Raw genomic sequence first — 19,325 nt, 5'->3', positions numbered from 1 at the left:
AAGACCATTTCAAAATAACTCTTACGATGTTGAGGTTGGATTTATTACCTTCTCTAACTGCCATACCATAACCAACATCTCCACCCCTGTTTGCTCTCCTCCGAGTCAGGTATTTGTCTGTGGGGGCAACCTCGCCTACACTGTACTCCCCACCAATTGGACAGGCCTCTGCATTTTAGCGAGCCTCCTCCCCGACATCTCTATCGTCCCCGGGGATGAACCTGTTCCCCTCCCTAGTTTTGACGGGGGACGTCACCGACGCGCTCTACAGGCCATTCCCTTGCTTATAGGCTTGGGTATTACGACTGCTGTGGCCACTGGAGGTGCAGGAGTCGGGATTGCCACCCATACCTATAATAAGTTGTCCCTCCAGTTAATCAATGATGTTCAAACCCTTTCTGGGACCATCAATGACCTACAAGACCAAATTGATTCACTGGCTGAGGTTGTCTTACAAAATCGCAGAGGATTAGACTTACTAACTGTGGAACAGGGAGGAATTTGCTTAGCCTTGCAGGAACGGTGCTGTTTCTATGCCAACAAGTCTGGCATCGTCCGGGACAAGATCAAAAAGTTACAAGAAGATCTCATCAAATGAAGAAAAGAATTATTTGAAAACCCACTCTGGACCGGACTTAACGGACTTCTCCCCTACCTTCTCCCTATCTTGGGCCCCCTCCTTTGCCTCCTTCTGCTTATAACCTTTGGACCCTGGGCATTTCGCCATTTTACAGATCTTATAAAAAGACAAATTGATGCTATCCTTGCTAAACCCATCCAAATTCATTACCAACGACTGGCAGTAGAGGATGGCTTTGGTGGAGATTGCTAAGGCTCCCTCCCTACGGGGACGACATGCTAACCAGAGACATGTCTACTCCCTCCCTTCACAGGAGACGGGTATGAGTACCGGGATGAGTGCAAAACAAAGTATTGCAAGGGAAGATCACAAAAATTTCGACCTTCTCTGGGTATCCCTGAGAGCATGCCTGGCTTGCATAGAGGTTGGTATCTACTATTCTCTAAAATAAGTTCGGCTCTGCCTCTCCTCCCCAAAAGATACCAAGAGCCATCACTGGTGGGCACAGATGACCCACGGGAGGAGCCAGGCCCCTGCTCCCTCACCCAGTTAACGCTCACCTTCCTTCTTGTTTTTAAAACGGAAAGGGAGGAGATGTCAGGAGCCAGCTCAGCCTTATGTAGGCGCCATTTTAGGCCTAAGTGCCATCTTAGGTCTTCTTCTTCCTCCTTGCATAGAGATAGAGCGCGAAGAAAGCCCGCGTAAAGCCTGCAACACCCCTCCCACTCCCTGTCCTCATATCACATCACCACCCTTCCTCCTATCAGCAGCTGCCACGAGTCCTTATTCCCCCTCCCCCGTTACAGTGCATATGAGCAGCCACCCAGCAATAAAATTTTGAGGCTTGATCAGAATTTTGTCTTGCCTCCATTCTGTGTGTCTCCTGTCTCTTTTCCCTCACCAGCAGCAGGTAGTCCTCCTCGCGCCCCTGCGTTGTATGCCCCGCTGGTCAGGACACCAGACAGAACCTAAGTCAAGCAGAAACGGCAGAAGAGAAGCTAGAACAGCCTGCAGTGGTGTCTTCAGGCCTGAAGGACATAGGAATCCTGACAAGATCGTGGGTCTGGGTTGAAATTCAGGGTTCAGAAAGAAAAAGGGACACATTTCTCAGGAAGTATCTGCTGCGAGGATAACAAAAGAGCAATTGTTGAGGTGAGACTATGTTGAGTTAATCTGTGAGATTGAACCAGACCTTCTTATTAATAATTTGGCCATTCATGTAGGGGAAAGTGTCACATGCTCTGGAGGAGTGTACCAGTAGAAAAGAAGGGAGATGAGGGGGTGAGTGGGTGCTTGACAAGGAAATGTTAAGTATTAAGGTACCCTGTACCCTATGGGACACAAAAGAAATAAAATGTCATCATTTCTACAGTCTTTTGAGTAAGCAAGGAAGGCATCATTTTTTTCCCCTACAGAGACATACAGTTGCTCATATTCTTTAAATTCTTTTTAAATTTACTACCCCCTTACTTTATAACATGGATCTCTGACAGTGAAGTCCAACTTTTATATTCTACAGGGCCACTTCAATTTTATTTTCTTATTCCTGTAACATGCTATATAAGGGAATTTCTGAATGCTATGTTACTTAAAACCTACAGTAACATCCTTAGGGAGACTAAACAATAATATTGCATTGGCCTTTGGGAGCTAATGCAAGGAAAGCCAGGGGTTACTTGGCAACCACCAAAAGCTAAGACAAGGCAAGGAAGATTCTCTTAGATCCTTCTGAGGGAGCATGGCCCTGCGGACACTTGTATTTTGGATTTCTAATCCCCCAGAACTATAAGAGAATAATTTTATCTTGCTTTAAGCTACCTAGTTTGTGGTACTTTATTATAGTACCCCTAGGAAATTAATACCCCAAGGTCACAAGTTGGTGCAAGGTAGGGTTGGCAATCTAACCCAAGCCTAATTAACTCAAAAACTATACATCACTTCATAACACAAATCAATGGCACAGAAAAAATGCTGTTAAATGTAAAATAAAGCCAGATCAGAATGCTCAAGTACCATACATGCAAATATGGACATCTAAAGCAGTTATATTTTTTCTAATTTTTTAAATAAAGCTTTAAAAATAATCCCAGGATATATTGTGCTTTGAATCTGGCTTCAGAGTTCTACATCGAACATTTCCTGGAAGTGTAAATCAGCATCTGATTCCCCCAACAAGCCATCTGCCCATCACTGTTTAGTTCTACCATAAGGCAATACATTGAGGAGAAACTCACGATTTACTTTCTCAAAATCTACAACCAAGATTGATCGCTAAGAAGTCACAAGAGCAATACGTCAACTGGGACTAGGCAATTCACAAATGAAACCTGTGAGAAACCAGAATGAAACACAAATAATGCGGAGTTGATATGCTGCAGGGGATGGGGATGGGAGGTTTAAAATGTCTTATTAATTTTTATTTCTATAGCACATCCATAAAATAAAATGTAAGCATCCAGGGGAAAATACCTAATTCTCCTTAAAATATGCAGTATGCTGCTGTATACAGATAGCTTTGGCAAGGAGAAGTGAAACACCACAAGAGACGGGGCGGGGGGGTGGTGGGAAGAGAAGTTATAAGCAGAAAAAAACAGGACAAGAAAATGATCTAGACTTTCTTTTTTTAAATGTTAGTTCTAGATTTTGTTTTAGTGACTCTTTCTGGCATTTTGAACTTACAAGTCACTGAACGGACTCATTTTGTTACTTTAATTTCCAATCTTTCATCTGGAATGATAAATTAACAGCACAAATTTTTATATGTTCTTAATGATAAGTATGTTTAAATTGAGAAAATAAGCATTAAGCAAGTTACAACATGATTAATTGTGGCGCCAAATCTTTGTTGGAATTGTAGAGCCTAGACAAACAGCAAGTTTTTCAGAGTGACAACTTTTACAGCAAGAAAAAAGGAAATGAGCAGGCTCCAAGGAATCAGAGAAATTACAGTTTCCTTTCCTTCACATACTAAAATTAAATTTGTTTAGCTGAGACACTTAGAATTCCCAAATAGAACTCTGCCCAACCAAATTATCTCTTCAATAGTTGTAGGAAATGTGGGTGGAGATAGTGAAAATTGAAAAACAAATTTGAAAAGTCATGTAGGAATAAAGAATCATGAGTTACTTATCACTGCCAGCCATTCTTAATAAAATGAAATCTTTTCATGTCATTTTGAAAGTAAATTCCGAATATGGCATCCTGACAAAAAATGCCACTTGTTTAAATACTTTAGGGAAACTTGACTTTGTTTCATGAGGATTTACGCTTTAGTGACATGTACGACCATGGATGCCTGCAGACCGTGAATGTCTCAGAATGACGTGTGCCCTGCTCCGTCCTTCTGCTCCCTGCACGTGGCCACACCGTCCAAACGTGCTGGATAGATGGCCGCTTAGAGGAACTGAGCTCTACCCGATAGGCTCCACTGCAGATATACGTCTTGACAGTGAACTACTGCAAGAAAATGAAACAGCTGGATTTCCTGTGCTCTAATGAATCTCCCTTTTCATAGCAATCTGTTTTCACAAAAATTATGTATCTTTTTCTCCCACATTCAAGGCACTGCATTTGGTGGGGTTGTGAGTACAAAAATGGGTAAATTATGATCCCTGCCTATGATCTGTTAGCATTTTTTGAACAAGTTGATTTCTTATTTCTACATATTTATATCTCTTGGCTGAGCATGGTAGCTCATGCCTATAATCCCAGCACTTTGGGAGGTGGAGGCAGAAGGATTGCTTGAGGCCAGGAATTTGAGATCAGTCTGGGCAACACAGTGAGACGCCATCTCTAAAAGATATTTTAAAAATCAGCCAGGAGTGGTGGCACTTGCCTGTAGTCCTAGATACTTGGAAGGCTGAGGTGGGAGGATCACTTGAGCCCAGGAGTATGAGGCTGCGGGGGGTGAGCTATGATCACACCACTGCACTTCAGCCTGGGTGACAGAGTAAGACCCTGTCTCTAAAAAAATAATAATAAAATTAAATATCATGTCTCTTATTCACATTTCAAAGACTGTAAAATCAATGGGCAGAAATGTCATATATCCCTCTAATATGCCATTACTGTGAATTATGCTATTCATGCTACACTAAAAATTCTTGATATTATCTTATTCTACATTTTTAAAAATCTAATACTTTCAAAAGTATGGGAAGGGAATCAATTGATTATAGCTCCTAATACATTGGTAAACATTTCACCTTTAAACTTTTATGCATTAATAAATCTAATATAAAATTCATCTACAAATGGTTAACTTTAGCTTTCCATATTGCAAAACAATATTATAATCCAAAGTGAAATTATAGATCTCACTACATAACTACCATCCTACTATGCAGAGCAACTCAACGAGCTGGGTAGGCTATGGTTTCTGAGAAAATTGATGGTTAAATAAGCAATTTCTAAAGCAATTTACATTGAGATATAGATAGTAATACTTCATATAAGGCCCCAAAACTCATTTTATCATAATGTACCAGATATGTTTACAAATACTAGTTCATTAATAACCATGATAACCCTAAGAACTAGGTTTTATCTCCATTTTAAGGAGATTGACCATAACGAATTTGAAGGCAATTGAAGGTTAGAAAAATTTACCTAAGTAGATAAATGATAGAGCTTGTATTTTAATTCACATGTACTGGAATCCAAAATCTATTCTCTTAAATTTAAGACATATACTATATTGCCATTTGTTATAATTATTTTCAAAATTAGTAATCTCAATACTATTTGTTGAATAATTCATCCCTTTTCCATTGATAGTGATAGGTCATTCTGTCCCACTCAATTCTCTGTCTGGTTTTGTGATTATACCATGCTTTTTATTTATTTATTTTTTATTTCAGCATACTACGGGGGTACAAATGTTTAGGTTACATTTATTGCCTTTGCCCCACTCAAGTCAGAGCTTCAATCATGTCCATTCCTCAGACGGTGCACACCGCACCCATTAGGTGTGTATACACCCATCCCCTTCTCCCCCCTCCCACTTGCCCAACACCTGACGAATGTTACTACTCAATGTGCACTTAAGTGTTGATTAGTTAATACCAATTTGATGGTGAGTACATGTGGTGCTTGTTTTTCCATTCTTGGGATACTTCACTTAACAGAATGGGTTCCAGCTCTATCTAGGATAATACAAGGTGCTAGATCACCATTGTTTCTTACAGCTGAATAGTACTCCATAGTATACATATACCACATTTTATTAATCCACTCATGTATTCATGGGCACTTGGGTTGTTTCCACATCTTTGCAATTATGAATTGTGTTGCTATAAACATTCGAGTACAGATGTCTTTTTTTATAGAACGTCTTTTTTTCCTTTGGGTAGATGCCCAGTAATGAGATTTCTGGATCAAATGGTAGGTCTACTTGAATCTGTTTAAGGTATCTCCATATTACTCTCCACTGAGGTTGCACTAGTTTGCAGTCCCACCAGCAGTGTATGAGTGTTTCTGTCTCTCCACATCCACCCCAACATTTATTGTTTTGGGAGTTTTTGACAAAGGCTATTCTCACTGGAGAAAAGCGGTATATCACTGTGGTTTTGATTTGCATTTTCCTGATGATTAGAGATGTTGAGCATTTTTTCATATGTTTTTGACCATTATTTTCTCTTCTTTTGAAAAGTTTCTGTCCATGTCCTTTGCCCACTTTTCAGTGGGGTTGTTTGATTTTTTCTTGTTGATTTTCCTGAGTTCTATATAGATTCTAGTTCCCCATGCTTTTTAATTAGTGTAGCTTTATAATTTTTTCATAGAGCCAGTTGTATTACTAACCTCTCATTAACCATTATTATTTCAAAAGTTTGTTTTGCTATTTTCACTCATTTTTCAAGATGAAGCTTACAATTAGGTAGTCAAAAATGCAGTGTTCTGATATACTTCGGAAACTGTTTGTTGTCCTGTTTAGTGCATATTACATGGGCTTTAACAACACCAATCACAGAGCACTAGAGAAAATAGTTTGTTTAATTTGATTTTTAAACTGTATTATTTATAAAGTAACTGATAATTTCAGATGGCTTTTGTTATATTGTATCTTTCCTATTGATATAAAATAAAAACTAATAATATTCTCAGAAAAATGTAAATAAAAATGTGTATTTGGATGGTCTGCAATGTGATACTGGAGAAGGCATCTGAAAGTCACTTTAACCTGACCAAAAAAAAAAAAAGAAACTTCATCCTAACAAAAAGCTGATTAAACTCACTTCTTCTGTTCCTTTTGGATTTTTCAGGTGTCATTTGCCAAGATAATTTAAACATTTGTGGGACACAAAAATCACCATCATGAATGGAAATTGCCCAGATATTAAGCAAGACATGCAAACCTAAATAAAACACCTTATGCAATAGAAAAATAAAAGGGTATATAAGGTAAGGTAGATTCTGAAGGAAGCCATCCACAGGGTGAAAAGCATGACTTGCAAATGGAGTAGGAATCTTCCAAATATGATGAGCCCAATTATTCTTAAATATTTTAATAAGGAAAAATGCTCTGTGTACTGCCAAGATACATAGCACTTATATCATTTGAAAATCAGCATTGTGAGTTCTACTGAGGAATGATCATAATGATAATCAAGAGAAGATGAGGTGAACGTCAAAATTTTAATCTCATGCTTAAAAGGCCAGACGTTGATCCAAGGGACAACTTGTGTCTTTCGAGCCAGCAGATCTGCAATTTGTGTAGCCTCAACAACAATTTTAAATAAAATAGAGAATAAGTGATTGAGGGGACTAGACTATATCCTTTTGCCTTAATCCATCCATCTTCATTAAGGAAAATTCATTGTGTTTAATAATACCAAGACTAAGAACCATAACCAAGAAATGCTAATGTAAAGATTGGTCTTTGTTTCAGGAATGGTTAATTCTCTAGCATTGGCATGATAATGACTACTGATATTACTTTACTCAAGTGGAAACATCAGTGTGAGAAAATTTTGGATAAATTATCCATGTAGCTGACCTAATTGATAGCAGATGTAGTAAGACTATCATCTTCCTACACACAGGAGGCTCATTCTCTGGGAACATTGTGAAATACTATATTTTACTGATGAAAAAATAAGTTGGAATTTAAAAAAAAATTATGAATCAAATTTCTCATGCATCTAACAGGTCATACTCAGTTGTGACAAAAATAAATTCTTGGCCAGTCGCGGTGGCTCACGCCTGTAATCCTAGCCCTCTGGGAGGCCGTGGTGGGTGGATCGCTCGAGGTCAGGAGTTCGAGACCAGCCTGAGCAAGACCCCGTCTCTACTAAAAATAAAAAGAAATTATCTGGACAACTAAAAACATATATAGAAAAAATTAGCCGGGCATGGTGGCGCATGCCTGTAGTCCCAGCTACTCGGGAGGCTGAGGCAGGAGGATCGCTTGAGCCCAGGAGTTTGAGGTTGCTGTGAGCTAGGCTGATGCCACGGCACTCACTCTAGCCCGGGCAACAAAGTGAGACTCTGTCTCAATAAATAAATAAATAAATAAAAACAAATAAATAAATAAATAAATAAATTCTTTTTATTAATGCTTAAAAAAAATAAAGATTCCACACAAATGTTGGCTTTACTCTGTGTTTGCAGGAGCAGGAATTGGAGTCTATAGGAAGGAATTGAAGAGTGAAAAAAGTTAACAACTGGGAAACAGAGAAATTGCCCAAGGATGGGTTCCAACCTATAGTGTGGACCCTACTCAAATAAAAACATAGAGTTTCAGCAAAATATTGAAATTCTAGGTTGATTCCTTAGAGTATAGATTTTCAACCAGAGGATCTGGATTTACACATTGCTTCTGCCACTTGTCAGTTGCGTGACCTTGGACAAGTCACTTCATTTCTCTGAGCCTCCATACAACTCTTACAGTTGTTGGGAAAATTAAGTGATAAACACAAATCATTCATTCTGGTGTCCAGCCCAGCATTGGTCCTTAGTAAATGGTGGCTACTAATGTTGTTGTTATTATTGGTACTACTGCTTGTGATTATGGTGATGATCATGACCATGTAATGAGCCCAAACTCTTTAAATAGAGAGCTAAGGCCTGAAAAGAAGAGATCACAGAGACTGGAAGGGGGAGGAACTAACTGGGAATGTGAGACCTTGCGTGGGAAAGGAGCTTCTGGGGACTCTGGTCAGTGTAGTTTCCAAGTCAGACCACTGCTCTTCCTCTTCCTACTGAAAAGTATGTAACCAGGCAAGGGCGAGTCCGGACTTCACTGCTCACTTAAACTACCAAAGTTCTCAAGGAACAAGATGTGAATTTGATGTTTAACAGAAGCACAAGTCTTTCTATCGTGATAACCTATTCTTCCCTGACATGATTTTTACTGCCCTGAAACACAAGTTTGTAAGTGATTTTTTGTATTTTCACTCTCAGCTGTTTTCAGAGTTTTTGGGGGAAGAGTCAGTATATTTACCATGAACAAAATTACGCAAAAAAGAAAAATTATAATACTTCATTTGATGTTACTTCCAACACATCTCCTATTGCCAGTGAATAATTATTACTCAAACGGGACAAAATCATATGTTATACCTGGCCTGCTATTTTTCAGTAGCAAAGTAGTAGAAATTAGTAGAATAAATGCACAACTAGACTCATGAGCAAGTAGGTTATAATTTTTTTAAAAGGCAATTAATTCCAAGGTAGTATTTCTGCAAGATTCAGATCCCAACAGGGCTGTTTTCCTCAGGCCTTGTTAGTTATTAATGGTAAAAGAACCCTCCTCTTTTTGGCCAGAGGGGAGCTAAACTTCTCCCTCCAAACTTGTGTCTGATAGCATTCCAGCCTTGGCCCTTAGGGCTGGGAAGTAGTGTGACTGTACTGCTGCTGGGGAGGACAAGACAGCTGCTTAAGGCTGATTCGCTAGAGTGTTGTAACGTGTCACCTGGGTCTCCTAGTTGCTCTGAACCCATGACACATCTCAAAGAGGCCTGGGCAGAACTGACCTCTAACCACGTGTGTCTGTCTGCCACTGTGCAATTAAGAATAATTATTGCAACCATTTATTAAATATACATCACGGCCCAGGTATTCTATTGGGTCCTTAACATTTAATTCACACAATACTCAATGATATTCACTGATCATCAAACCCAGATGTATGGTTTACTACACACCTAGGTTACACGGTATAGCCTAGGCTACAAACCCATTTAGCACTTGTAATACAGTACTGAATACTCTAGGCAATTGGAACACAATAGCAAGTATTTGTGTATCTAAACATATTTAAACATAAAAGTACAGTATTATAATTTTGGGGGATGATTTATATGCATTCTGTTGTTGACCAAAATGTCATTATAACTATTTCATGTTATATTTTTAAGTTATATCTCCTGGTACTTATTATATATTTAAGCATTTCCAGATACCTTCAAATAATAGTGTAATTTGTTTGAAATAGGACCTTGAATGCAGTATTTTGGTAGGTTTTAGAAAAATTCTATTTCTTATAAATTATATAGAACCAATTTCAAACAGGTTTTATAGGCCAGGCCAGCTAACATCCATGGTGATAGATAAAGTTTCCATCATGGTTGGCATCTGGTAACTGTCTTTAGAAATAAGCCAAAGGCAATAGACACAAGGCAAATGTTATTCTCAGTGTTATTGTCATTAACAAAAATATTAACAGTTGCCATTTACTCAAGGCTGACAATGATAAAGCACTGCCAGTGACTCTGAGAAGCAGTTGCAGTGCTACATTTTGGAAACAGAGATGCAAATAAATTAAGTAACTTGTTTAGGGTAGCACAGCTTAGTAGGTTGCAGAGCAAGGACTCAAAGCCTGGTCTCTAATTTAAGACTGTGCTGTCCTATATAGTCCATTGTTTCTGGGACTGTCAATTGCATTTTGATATAATTACTAAAAATGCATTCAGATTAAATAAAATGAAAATAAAAGTTGCCATCAGGTTTTTCATACATAATTAGGAAAAAAATCAAAATTTTAATAAAACTATTATTTCCTTCCCACATGGTCTGCAGACTCAAAAATACTTGCAAAGAAGTCTAATATCTGTATATTTTGGGTTAGAAAATGTATCACATGACATCTCAAATTTTCTGAAAACTTTAGCACTCATTGAAAATTAAGGTGTTTTAGATTAAACCTAGACCTTTCCCCTCAATTTTTCATCTCTGATATTTCCAGTAATGTCTGCTGCCAAGATTGTCATCTACTGATCTATGATTTTCTTAGTGCAAATAGAAAAATATTGGGGTGCTTGTATATCACTTAAAAAGTATATGCAATCATCTCTATATCCTTTGACATTTTTAGCCAAAATAATGATGATTATGATAAACAATAATCCCTTTCATTTTAAGGTACTTTATAGATTACAAACTGTTTTTACACATTATTTTTGTGATCTTCACTACAGCCATGAGAGGTAATTACCCTTATTTTAAGGATGAGGAAAGCATGGATATAATGGGCAAATAATACACTCAAGCTCATACATCTAGGCAAGGCAGTATGGAGACTGGAGTCCAGATTTTCTGATGCTAAATCTAAAAACCTGCTGTTTCACCTTTGACTGTGTCCTCCTTTCTGCTCGTGTTCATCCCATCATCTCCAGCTTCTCCCATCCCCTCCCTTTTCCCTGTTGTTTCCCCATCCTTTCCTTTTTTTTCTAACCTTCTATCTACCTTCTCTCAGTATCTTTTCCTCTGAACTCACCTGCCTCAGGTACACTGCGGCTATTTACAGCAACCTGATAGAATCATACGGTTCTGTTAGATGATTCACAGACAGATATTGGCACAGCCTTGAGGAACAGGTCAAGATCTAGACTGCAGGCTCTTAGAGCTGAGGAAGTTTGTTTTGTTCACTGCAAAACTCTCAGGACTTAGGACAAAGGACATATACAATAAGTATTTATTTTCTAAATGAATGAATAAAAGAAAGACCTAACAAAAAACTAGCAGGTACATATTAGCACGTGGTAACTTCTAACTTACTTGCATATTTTTGCTAATAAATGTCCACTCTCTGCTGTCCATTTGGTAACTGGTTTTGAGGGTAGAGATAAGCTTGGGATTTCTTTGTTGTATTGATAGCAATGTTGCTAAGCATTAGAACCACCACTCCCAAAAGATACAAAGTACTACAGATAAATTAGCCATCCATGAAGTTTCAGATTTACATGCATGTAGTATGTATTCTGCTCTCTCTCCTTTGCTAATATATGACATATTACATCACTATAACTATAAATAGATAGCTAAAAAACACTATTCATATTACCCTGAACTCTTTTACTTTAGATTTGATAGTGTTTTATGCTTCAAACTACTTGGAAGGATTTTGGGTTGCTCTTCACACAAAAGTAAAAATCCCACGCCTTCTCTAGAAACACAGAATAATGCCTGCAGCCTTGCACTGTTAGTTTTCAGGAACTGTTGCAATCAGACAGTGCAGTGATTTGGTTAATAATCAAGCCATTGTAATTCTCCAAATGACCTGAACCACAAAGGCAACTGCTTTTCAAAGACAAGATGAAGAGTTTGAGGAAAATAAAGACCCTTTAAAAGTTTTATAGAAAGCATTATGTATTCAGATAGACTTAAAAAATAGCTCATGTGAACTTTTATTATTTTATCTATATACTAAGATATCCTTATGTTGTATCTATTTTACTTTTTAGAACACTTCTAAATTTTTAGTTGTATTTGTAGAATAGCTATTTTGCATTTTTTTCCATCTTAGACTCAGCTAGTTCAAGGATTACCTCCATTCCAAAATAAAACAATTGACTTTAATAGGAAGTTTAAACAGCTTCATAACTCAGTAGCTGGAAATGGTGGTGTTCTAAACACTGATGCATCCATCTTTTTTTCTTTACTGACTATGGGGACACTGACCCTGGAGTTCTTATTTATACTACCTGCTGAACATGGATTTACTGTGAGGGAACGATGCTTGAATACTGGCAGAAGCAAAAACAGTTGAAAGGGAGGCTGTGCCTACTCAGAGAGGTGGCAAGGCTGAATGTGAGAAATATACATCTTGGTGTCAGACAAACATGGGCTTGAGTCCTATTTCTGCCATTAACGGACTGTTAACACATAGTCAATGATAACAACATTTTGTTCAATGATGGAAGGCATATATGATGGCAGTCCCATAAGATTATAATATTGTATTTTCATTCTACCTTTTCCATGTTGAGATATGTTTAAACACACAAACACTTACCGTTGTTTCCCAACTGCCTGTAGTACTCAGCAGAGTAACCTGCTGTACCAGCGTGTGGCGTAGGAGCGACAGGCCACACCATACGGCCTCGGTGTGTAGCAGGCTACACCATCTAGGTTCATGTAAGTACCCTCCATGATGTTCACACACTGAAACTACCTAACAATGCATTTCTTAGTATGTAACTCTGTTGTTAAAGTGATACAAGAGTGTATATAATAGTCTTTCTTACAGAATTAGGTTGTAGCAGCAAAATCCAAATGAAATTCCTTATTAAAAGCCCTGGTATGACTCCATAATCATAATATTAATAGCAACTATTTTAATTCACTAAGGGTCTAATTAGTACAAATCAGGCACTCGGCGAGCCACTGTATAAAAGCTACATCATTTAATCCTCAGAATTACACTATCAAGTAGACAATATTATCACCATTTGACAACTAAATAAAAAGTGAGACTCAGGGTAGCTGATGATGTTATCTTAAATGACACAGCTGGGGAGTGGCAGACCATACATGAAATTCAGATCCCCTTATCTCTGTGTAAACCACTAGACTGCTCTTTCTACCTCAAAATACTCTCCCTGGAGATAAAAGGATTGAATAGTACATCTCCATCAGAAACATCCAGTAAGAATCCACGAATGTGGAAATTTAAAGTCCTAAAAATAATATATATATAGTTCCATGATGAGACTCAAGATGCCAAGAATACAGTGTTTAGGGTAAGAGATTTAAATGCAGAAAAGTGACTATGATCTAAGCTACATCTCATCAAAAATATATCAATTAATCAAAATAGAATTATCCCATCTTTACAAAACATATGTACTTCATGGTTTGGAGGCATGCCAAAAAGAATAGCTAGTAAAATTTATTGCTGATTTCTCCAGTGACCTACTTCCTGAGCCAATTGACTAACCAGTCTTGGCATAAAACTCCAGCATTCCAAAGTGCCTTTTATATGTACAAAAACTGACTGCTGGTGTTAATAACAAAAATAAGGAAACAAGGCAATTAGTTATTGGCAAGCAAAGCAAAGCTGTCACAAGTAAAACTGCAAGATTAATTAGTCCTAAATAAGCAACAATTCAGTCAACAGCAAAGTTTGAATGCTCTATGTTGAGAGATAACCAGCTCTATGCACTTTAAGAGGAATTCCTCAGGAGACTGGCTTTGGGATGTTTCTCGGGTTGGCCTCAACATCATGGCCACAGAAATGTTTTCAGGGATACTGTGGTCCTCTTAGTTTGTTCTAAAGGGAATTTAAGGCTTCATCAGTTTTGAGCATAATTTGGAGTTTGCACTTGCTCCAGAGATTCATCAGTCTAATTAAACAGAGCAATCCTGTGGGCAGTGGGATACTATGAGTGCGATTACAGCCAGAGATGAATGCTGAGCATCTTTCCTCCTGCATTCACACTTTTATTGGCCCCTGCACAAGTGGTAAAAATGAACAAACAATACTCAAGAAACACTCTGAACCTTCTATTCCTGTGGCCTAAATAAGATAAAATTAGTGTTTAAGAGTAAACATTTGCCACTTTATCAGGCCACAAGTTGAACTGCAAGGACACTGAGAACTAGGAAGAGTGATGGCTTTGAGGGGCTAGCCTTTTGTCTGTATATTGCCTAACTCATTTTTGTGTGATGTGCAGATATTATATGACAGATGTTGCCTGGAAAGTTCTATACTTTTAGAGATAACCAGTGTGTAAATGTATTTTTCCATATCACTCTGTGAATGTAAAAACCCTATATGAGGTAACAGTATGTACCTATTACTCTAAACTACTTCAGTATTTTCACTAAGGTCCTTGCCATGGATCCTCCTCTTCCTGCATCTTCCCACTCCCATGCACAATGAATTTGCATAAACCATTTAGATTATCTCAAATATCAGTTTTCACATTTCAATTCTATCTTGTTAAGCAACCCATCTTCCTAGGCTCTTTGTTAATGAGGCACTAAGGCAAAGACTTTTCTTCATAGTTCCGCATAAATATTTGTATCCAAGAACATCCTATCCAAGGTGGGTGGAAGAGGAAGGGTAGAACCTACTGAAAGAAAGAAAATGATGCACAGATGGGGGCAAAGAAGAAAGAAAAGGGCTAGTCTGCCAAGAGCCCGCCTACTGGCTTCCAGGCTGGAGCCCTACCTTGCTAGGCAAATCCTAGCTTGCAGACAAGAAGATAGGAATTCAGGCACTTCTGATTAAACATTCCTGTTCTGCACATGCAGTCATCCTTGACAAAGTTACAATTGGAGATACGAAAGTATTCCACAATGGAGTCAAGATAACTTTCCTACTCATCAAACACTTTGTCAGAGCTCATAAAATTTGGAACTGAACAAGTTCTAACTCTGCGTGTTCTTGCATTCACTGAAAGTACCAACAACAGTAAAACCGCTCACCCCCAAAATGGTAGGAAGCAGAAAGTTCATAAATTTTTCTGAAACTGTGTGATATTACTAATCCACAACAGAGTAAGTGCTTGAAAAGGGAGACAGGTGTTAAACTCCCTGTCATAAATTGCAAAACCATTTTGTACCCTTAACATGCATACTCGATCACACACCCAAAGTATTAGTTACGAACTATTCTAAAGAAAAAGGAGGTCAGCAAAGCAGGCGGGCGCGGCGCTGCCGGAGCAGACCACAGCCCGTACTCTACCTGCGCCCACCACCAGGGCCTTGGGCCCGCAGGTGCAGATGCAGTTCAGGAGGGAGTTGGAGCGAACGTTGGAGTTGAGGAAGGCCACCACGCAGCCCAGCTTGGCCAGCCCGAACCACACGTGGACGAAGTCTGGCTCATTGCTCATCAGCAGAGCCACCGTGTCCCCCTTTTTCAGAGAGGAATGGTTCAGGAAGACGCGGGCCACTGTGCTGCTCCTCTTGTCCACATCCTGATAGGTGTAGACGTCTCCCTCGTAGATGATGAAAGGCTTCCGGGGCTGCCTCTGGGCCTGGCTCAGGAAGGCGTCCAGCACGGTGCGCAGCGCCCCTCTCCGTTGGCACAGCCCCACCTGGATCCCGTTGCGCACCACCTTCATCAGGAAATGGAAGTCGTCCCAAAAGTAAGGGAACAGGAGTTTCTGCACAAAGTGCAGGAAGGCCATCCCAGCCCCTAGTCCTGCCAGCCATGACCAGAGCATGGGGCCACCGGGCCAGAGCGCGGCTCTGCTCTCAGCCCTACCAGCGTCCTCCTCGTCCGGGCGCCGCTCTCGGCAGGGACCGCAGGTCCAGACTACTCGGGGTGACACCTGCAGCTCCTGCCAGCTTTTCGGGGGCCCAGGGGGGATCCCGGGAAACAGAATCAGAGGCTCGCACCGAGGAGGTCGTCCGAAGGGGTGCCGAGGACAAGGCTAGGGACACCGGGCGGCCGCAGGGCTCCTGCGAGACGTCAGCCAAGGCACTCGCGGGGCCGCGGAACCTACAGCTCGGCCCGCGCCCGCCTCGCACCCGACGGCCGCCCGGGCCCGCGGGGCTCCCGGCGCTTTCCAGAACCTGCCCCGCGGCTTCGCCGGTCCTCCGCCAACGCCGCCGTCTTCCCCCGGCGGCAGCCCTTCCCGCAGCTGTGACTTGGAGGCTGAATTTGAGCCGGGAGAAGCTGGGGTGGCGACGACCGAGAAGCGCAGCGCTTCCTGGGTCCGCCCGCCAGAACGCGCGCGGGGTCTCGGGCCACGCCTCGGCCCGCGCCTCGGGGCCCCAGGGCGCCCCCGCCCCGCCCCGCCCCGCCGGAGGCCCCCGGGCTCCCTCGGACGCACCGGCCCGGCAAACCGTTCCCAGGTGGCCGCCGCGCCCACTGGAAGGAGACGTCCCCCACCCCAGCCGCAGCTCCCTCCGCGAGTGGCCTTGCCTTGGGCTGGCGTGTCTCTCCTGAGGACCGCGCGGGGGTGGTGCCCGCTCACCTCCTGCCTCCAGCCCCGGCCCCGGCCCCGGGCAGCTGGAACAGCCTGTGCGCTCATCCGCCGCCTGGACTAGCCGCCGGCCAGGGCCAGCTCCAGGGAGCGGGCCCACGACGGGGCTCTGGCGGGGACCGCGACAGTCCCGGGGAGGGACAGCCAGCGATCCAGAAGGCTTGGGGTCTCAGGGGAACCAGGCTGCTGGAGTTGAGTCGGGCGGCGTGAGGGCCCTGGAGAGACAGTGAGGCAGAAAGAAGAGCGCTAACCATCACTGACTGAATCAATGGGAACTGAAGGAGAGAATGGAAACATTAGCAAATACTGGGGGGGGGGGGGGTGTAGAAAATATGGGTTTATGAATTGGACAGGTCCAAGGATGATATTTTGCAAGAGAGAAACGAATATTTAGACAGACCACAAAATAGGTCTGCCTTTTTACAAAAATTATTTTTGAAAACATATTGATAGGTTGTTTACATTTATATTAGAATTCTATCCTTAGAGGGCCTAGATGGCGTATTTACAAAAATTTCCAAAAATATTGATTGATTTGAGAGCTTAACTTGGTATTCATATCCATATTTAAAAATAAAATCAAAGTATAAATACTCTGTCCTTAAAAATAACAAGACTTTTTTTTTTCAGTTAGATCATTTAAAGCAGCGGTCCCCAACTTTTTGGCACCAGACACCGGTGTCATGGAAGACACTATTTCCAGGGGCGGGAGCGGAGCGTGGGGAGGCGGGAAGAGAGCCAGGGAGCTCGGTGATGCGCCGCCGTGTTTTCCCAACAGGCCCTGCCCAGGGGGTGGAGACCGCAGATTTAAGGAATTATCAGGACTTCAAACCAAAAATTATACAGAGCTCACGCCTATATTCCCCGCACTTTGGGTGGGCGAGGCAGGAGGAACAGTTGAGGCCAGGCAACGTAGGGAGACACTGTCTCTATAAAAAGATAAAAATATTAGCCTGGCATGGTGATGCACGCCTGTAGTCCCAGCTACTCAGGAGGCTCATGCAGGAGGATCGCTTTAGCCCAGAAGTATGAGGTTTGAGGTTGCAGTGAGCTATGATGAGGCCACTGCACTCTAGCCTAGGCAACAGAGCAAGCCCTTGTATCAAAAATAATAAATAAATAAATAAATCTAAAGAGGGGTTTAGAGTGGAGAGGTAACAGGTAAATAGGGTAATGATGAAATTTTACTAAAAGTGAAAAAACTGAGTAGTATTTAATTACATTTTTTTTCTAGTAGACACCATCATCCCAGCTCTCTGCTTTTAAGTGTGTATAAATGATTAATTTTGTATATTGAAATAATTAAGCATTGCTTCACATTGTCAAGCTTTTCTCCCTTCTGTCTTATGTTTGCAGCTGGGTTTTAGCTGGCCTCAGATTCTCTAATAAAAGAAAAACTAGTATTCTGAAAATGATTACTTTGAAGTCATAGTGAAGAACCCCAAAGAAACATAGACTCTTAAAACCTCTTTGTGTGGATGAGGAAAATGCTTTCTAAATTTACTCAGAATCTCTCGTCTTTTCAATTTAGGGATATCTTTTTCGGTCAAGAACAAACTATTGGTATCAAGCAGTTCACAACTTGAAAAGCATCGTTGAAATTCTATTCTTTTCTCTCCTGGCTCTTATCTAATTCAGTCACTTCCTAAATAGCAACATTTGAAGCACAGAAAAGAATATGGAGCAGGAATATGGAGCAATTGGTCTCAGACTCTTGGATTTCCAATATGAGTAAAATCAGTCCTCCCCGGTAGGAAAAAAAAAATGAGTAAAGAATTACAGGTTTGCCTTTTATTATTTGGCTAAAGTAAAAACATTAAGCACACATTACAACACTTACCATCTACTGTCACTATTAAGGAAGAACTTATTTCAACATTAGAAAGAAGAAAGAGAATGCCATTATAATAAAGGACAGTCTTTAAAATTAATAAAATTCACTTCAGGAAAAATTCATTAGGCTCCACTTATTTTTCTTAAGATGGACATTCTAACACCATCCCTAAGGCATGGAACTAAATTTTTAACAACTGATAAAAACGAGTCTAGAATATATTTGGCACCTTAAGTGAGAAACAGTTTGATTTATTAGGAAGAACTACAAGTATATGTTGTCAAAATGTATACTGGCTCAAACCAATGTCATGCCTGAAATCTCACCATGGAAGAGGGAATCAGTGAAAATCTTGGGACAGTTAGCAGTTTTGTGTGTATTCCTTATCAGCCCATGTGCCTGTTTCTATTTTGTCCAGAAATTTTACATTCACTTTTAAATACTACAAAAACAGCTAAGTAAAATAGATATAATTTTTAGTTACAATAATTAATTATTGTGAAATGGGGAAAAGACAGCAAATGATAGTTGGAAGTAAGTAAATCTATCATTTAACTAAAAGAAAGTGAAATAAACACATGTAAATAGTACACACATTTCTGTTAACATTACTTTTGACCAGGGACAGTGCTATATTTCTCAAGTTCCCCCTGTATTAAATACAGAAATTTTATGTTTTTCTTTAATGTTATTTGAAAATAAAAATATTGTGACTAAATGCAAACCAATTCAAAAAGAAAAAGCTTATTTTCAATCT

General features: G+C 40.4%; 1 protein-coding gene across 1 annotated transcript in view; it reads right to left on the bottom strand.

Annotated features, from left to right (window-relative positions):
• SLC27A6 (solute carrier family 27 member 6) overlaps positions 1-16,391 on the bottom strand; it is a 57,291-nt gene extending 40,900 nt beyond the window's left edge. Inside the window, exon 1 of the mRNA XM_045565933.1 lies at positions 15,489-16,391. Coding sequence (XP_045421889.1) covers positions 15,489-15,969 — 481 coding nt within the window. The 5' untranslated portion in view covers positions 15,970-16,391. The remainder of the gene's footprint in view (positions 1-15,488) is intronic.
• Positions 16,392-19,325: the final 2,934 nt, after the last annotated feature.

The sequence above is a fragment of the Lemur catta genome, chromosome 12 (assembly GCF_020740605.2).
Source record: "Lemur catta isolate mLemCat1 chromosome 12, mLemCat1.pri, whole genome shotgun sequence".
Classification (NCBI taxonomy): Eukaryota; Metazoa; Chordata; class Mammalia; order Primates; family Lemuridae; genus Lemur; species Lemur catta.
The sequence above is the reverse complement of the archived record's forward strand: the minus strand, read 5'-3'. Positions and strand labels throughout refer to the sequence as shown.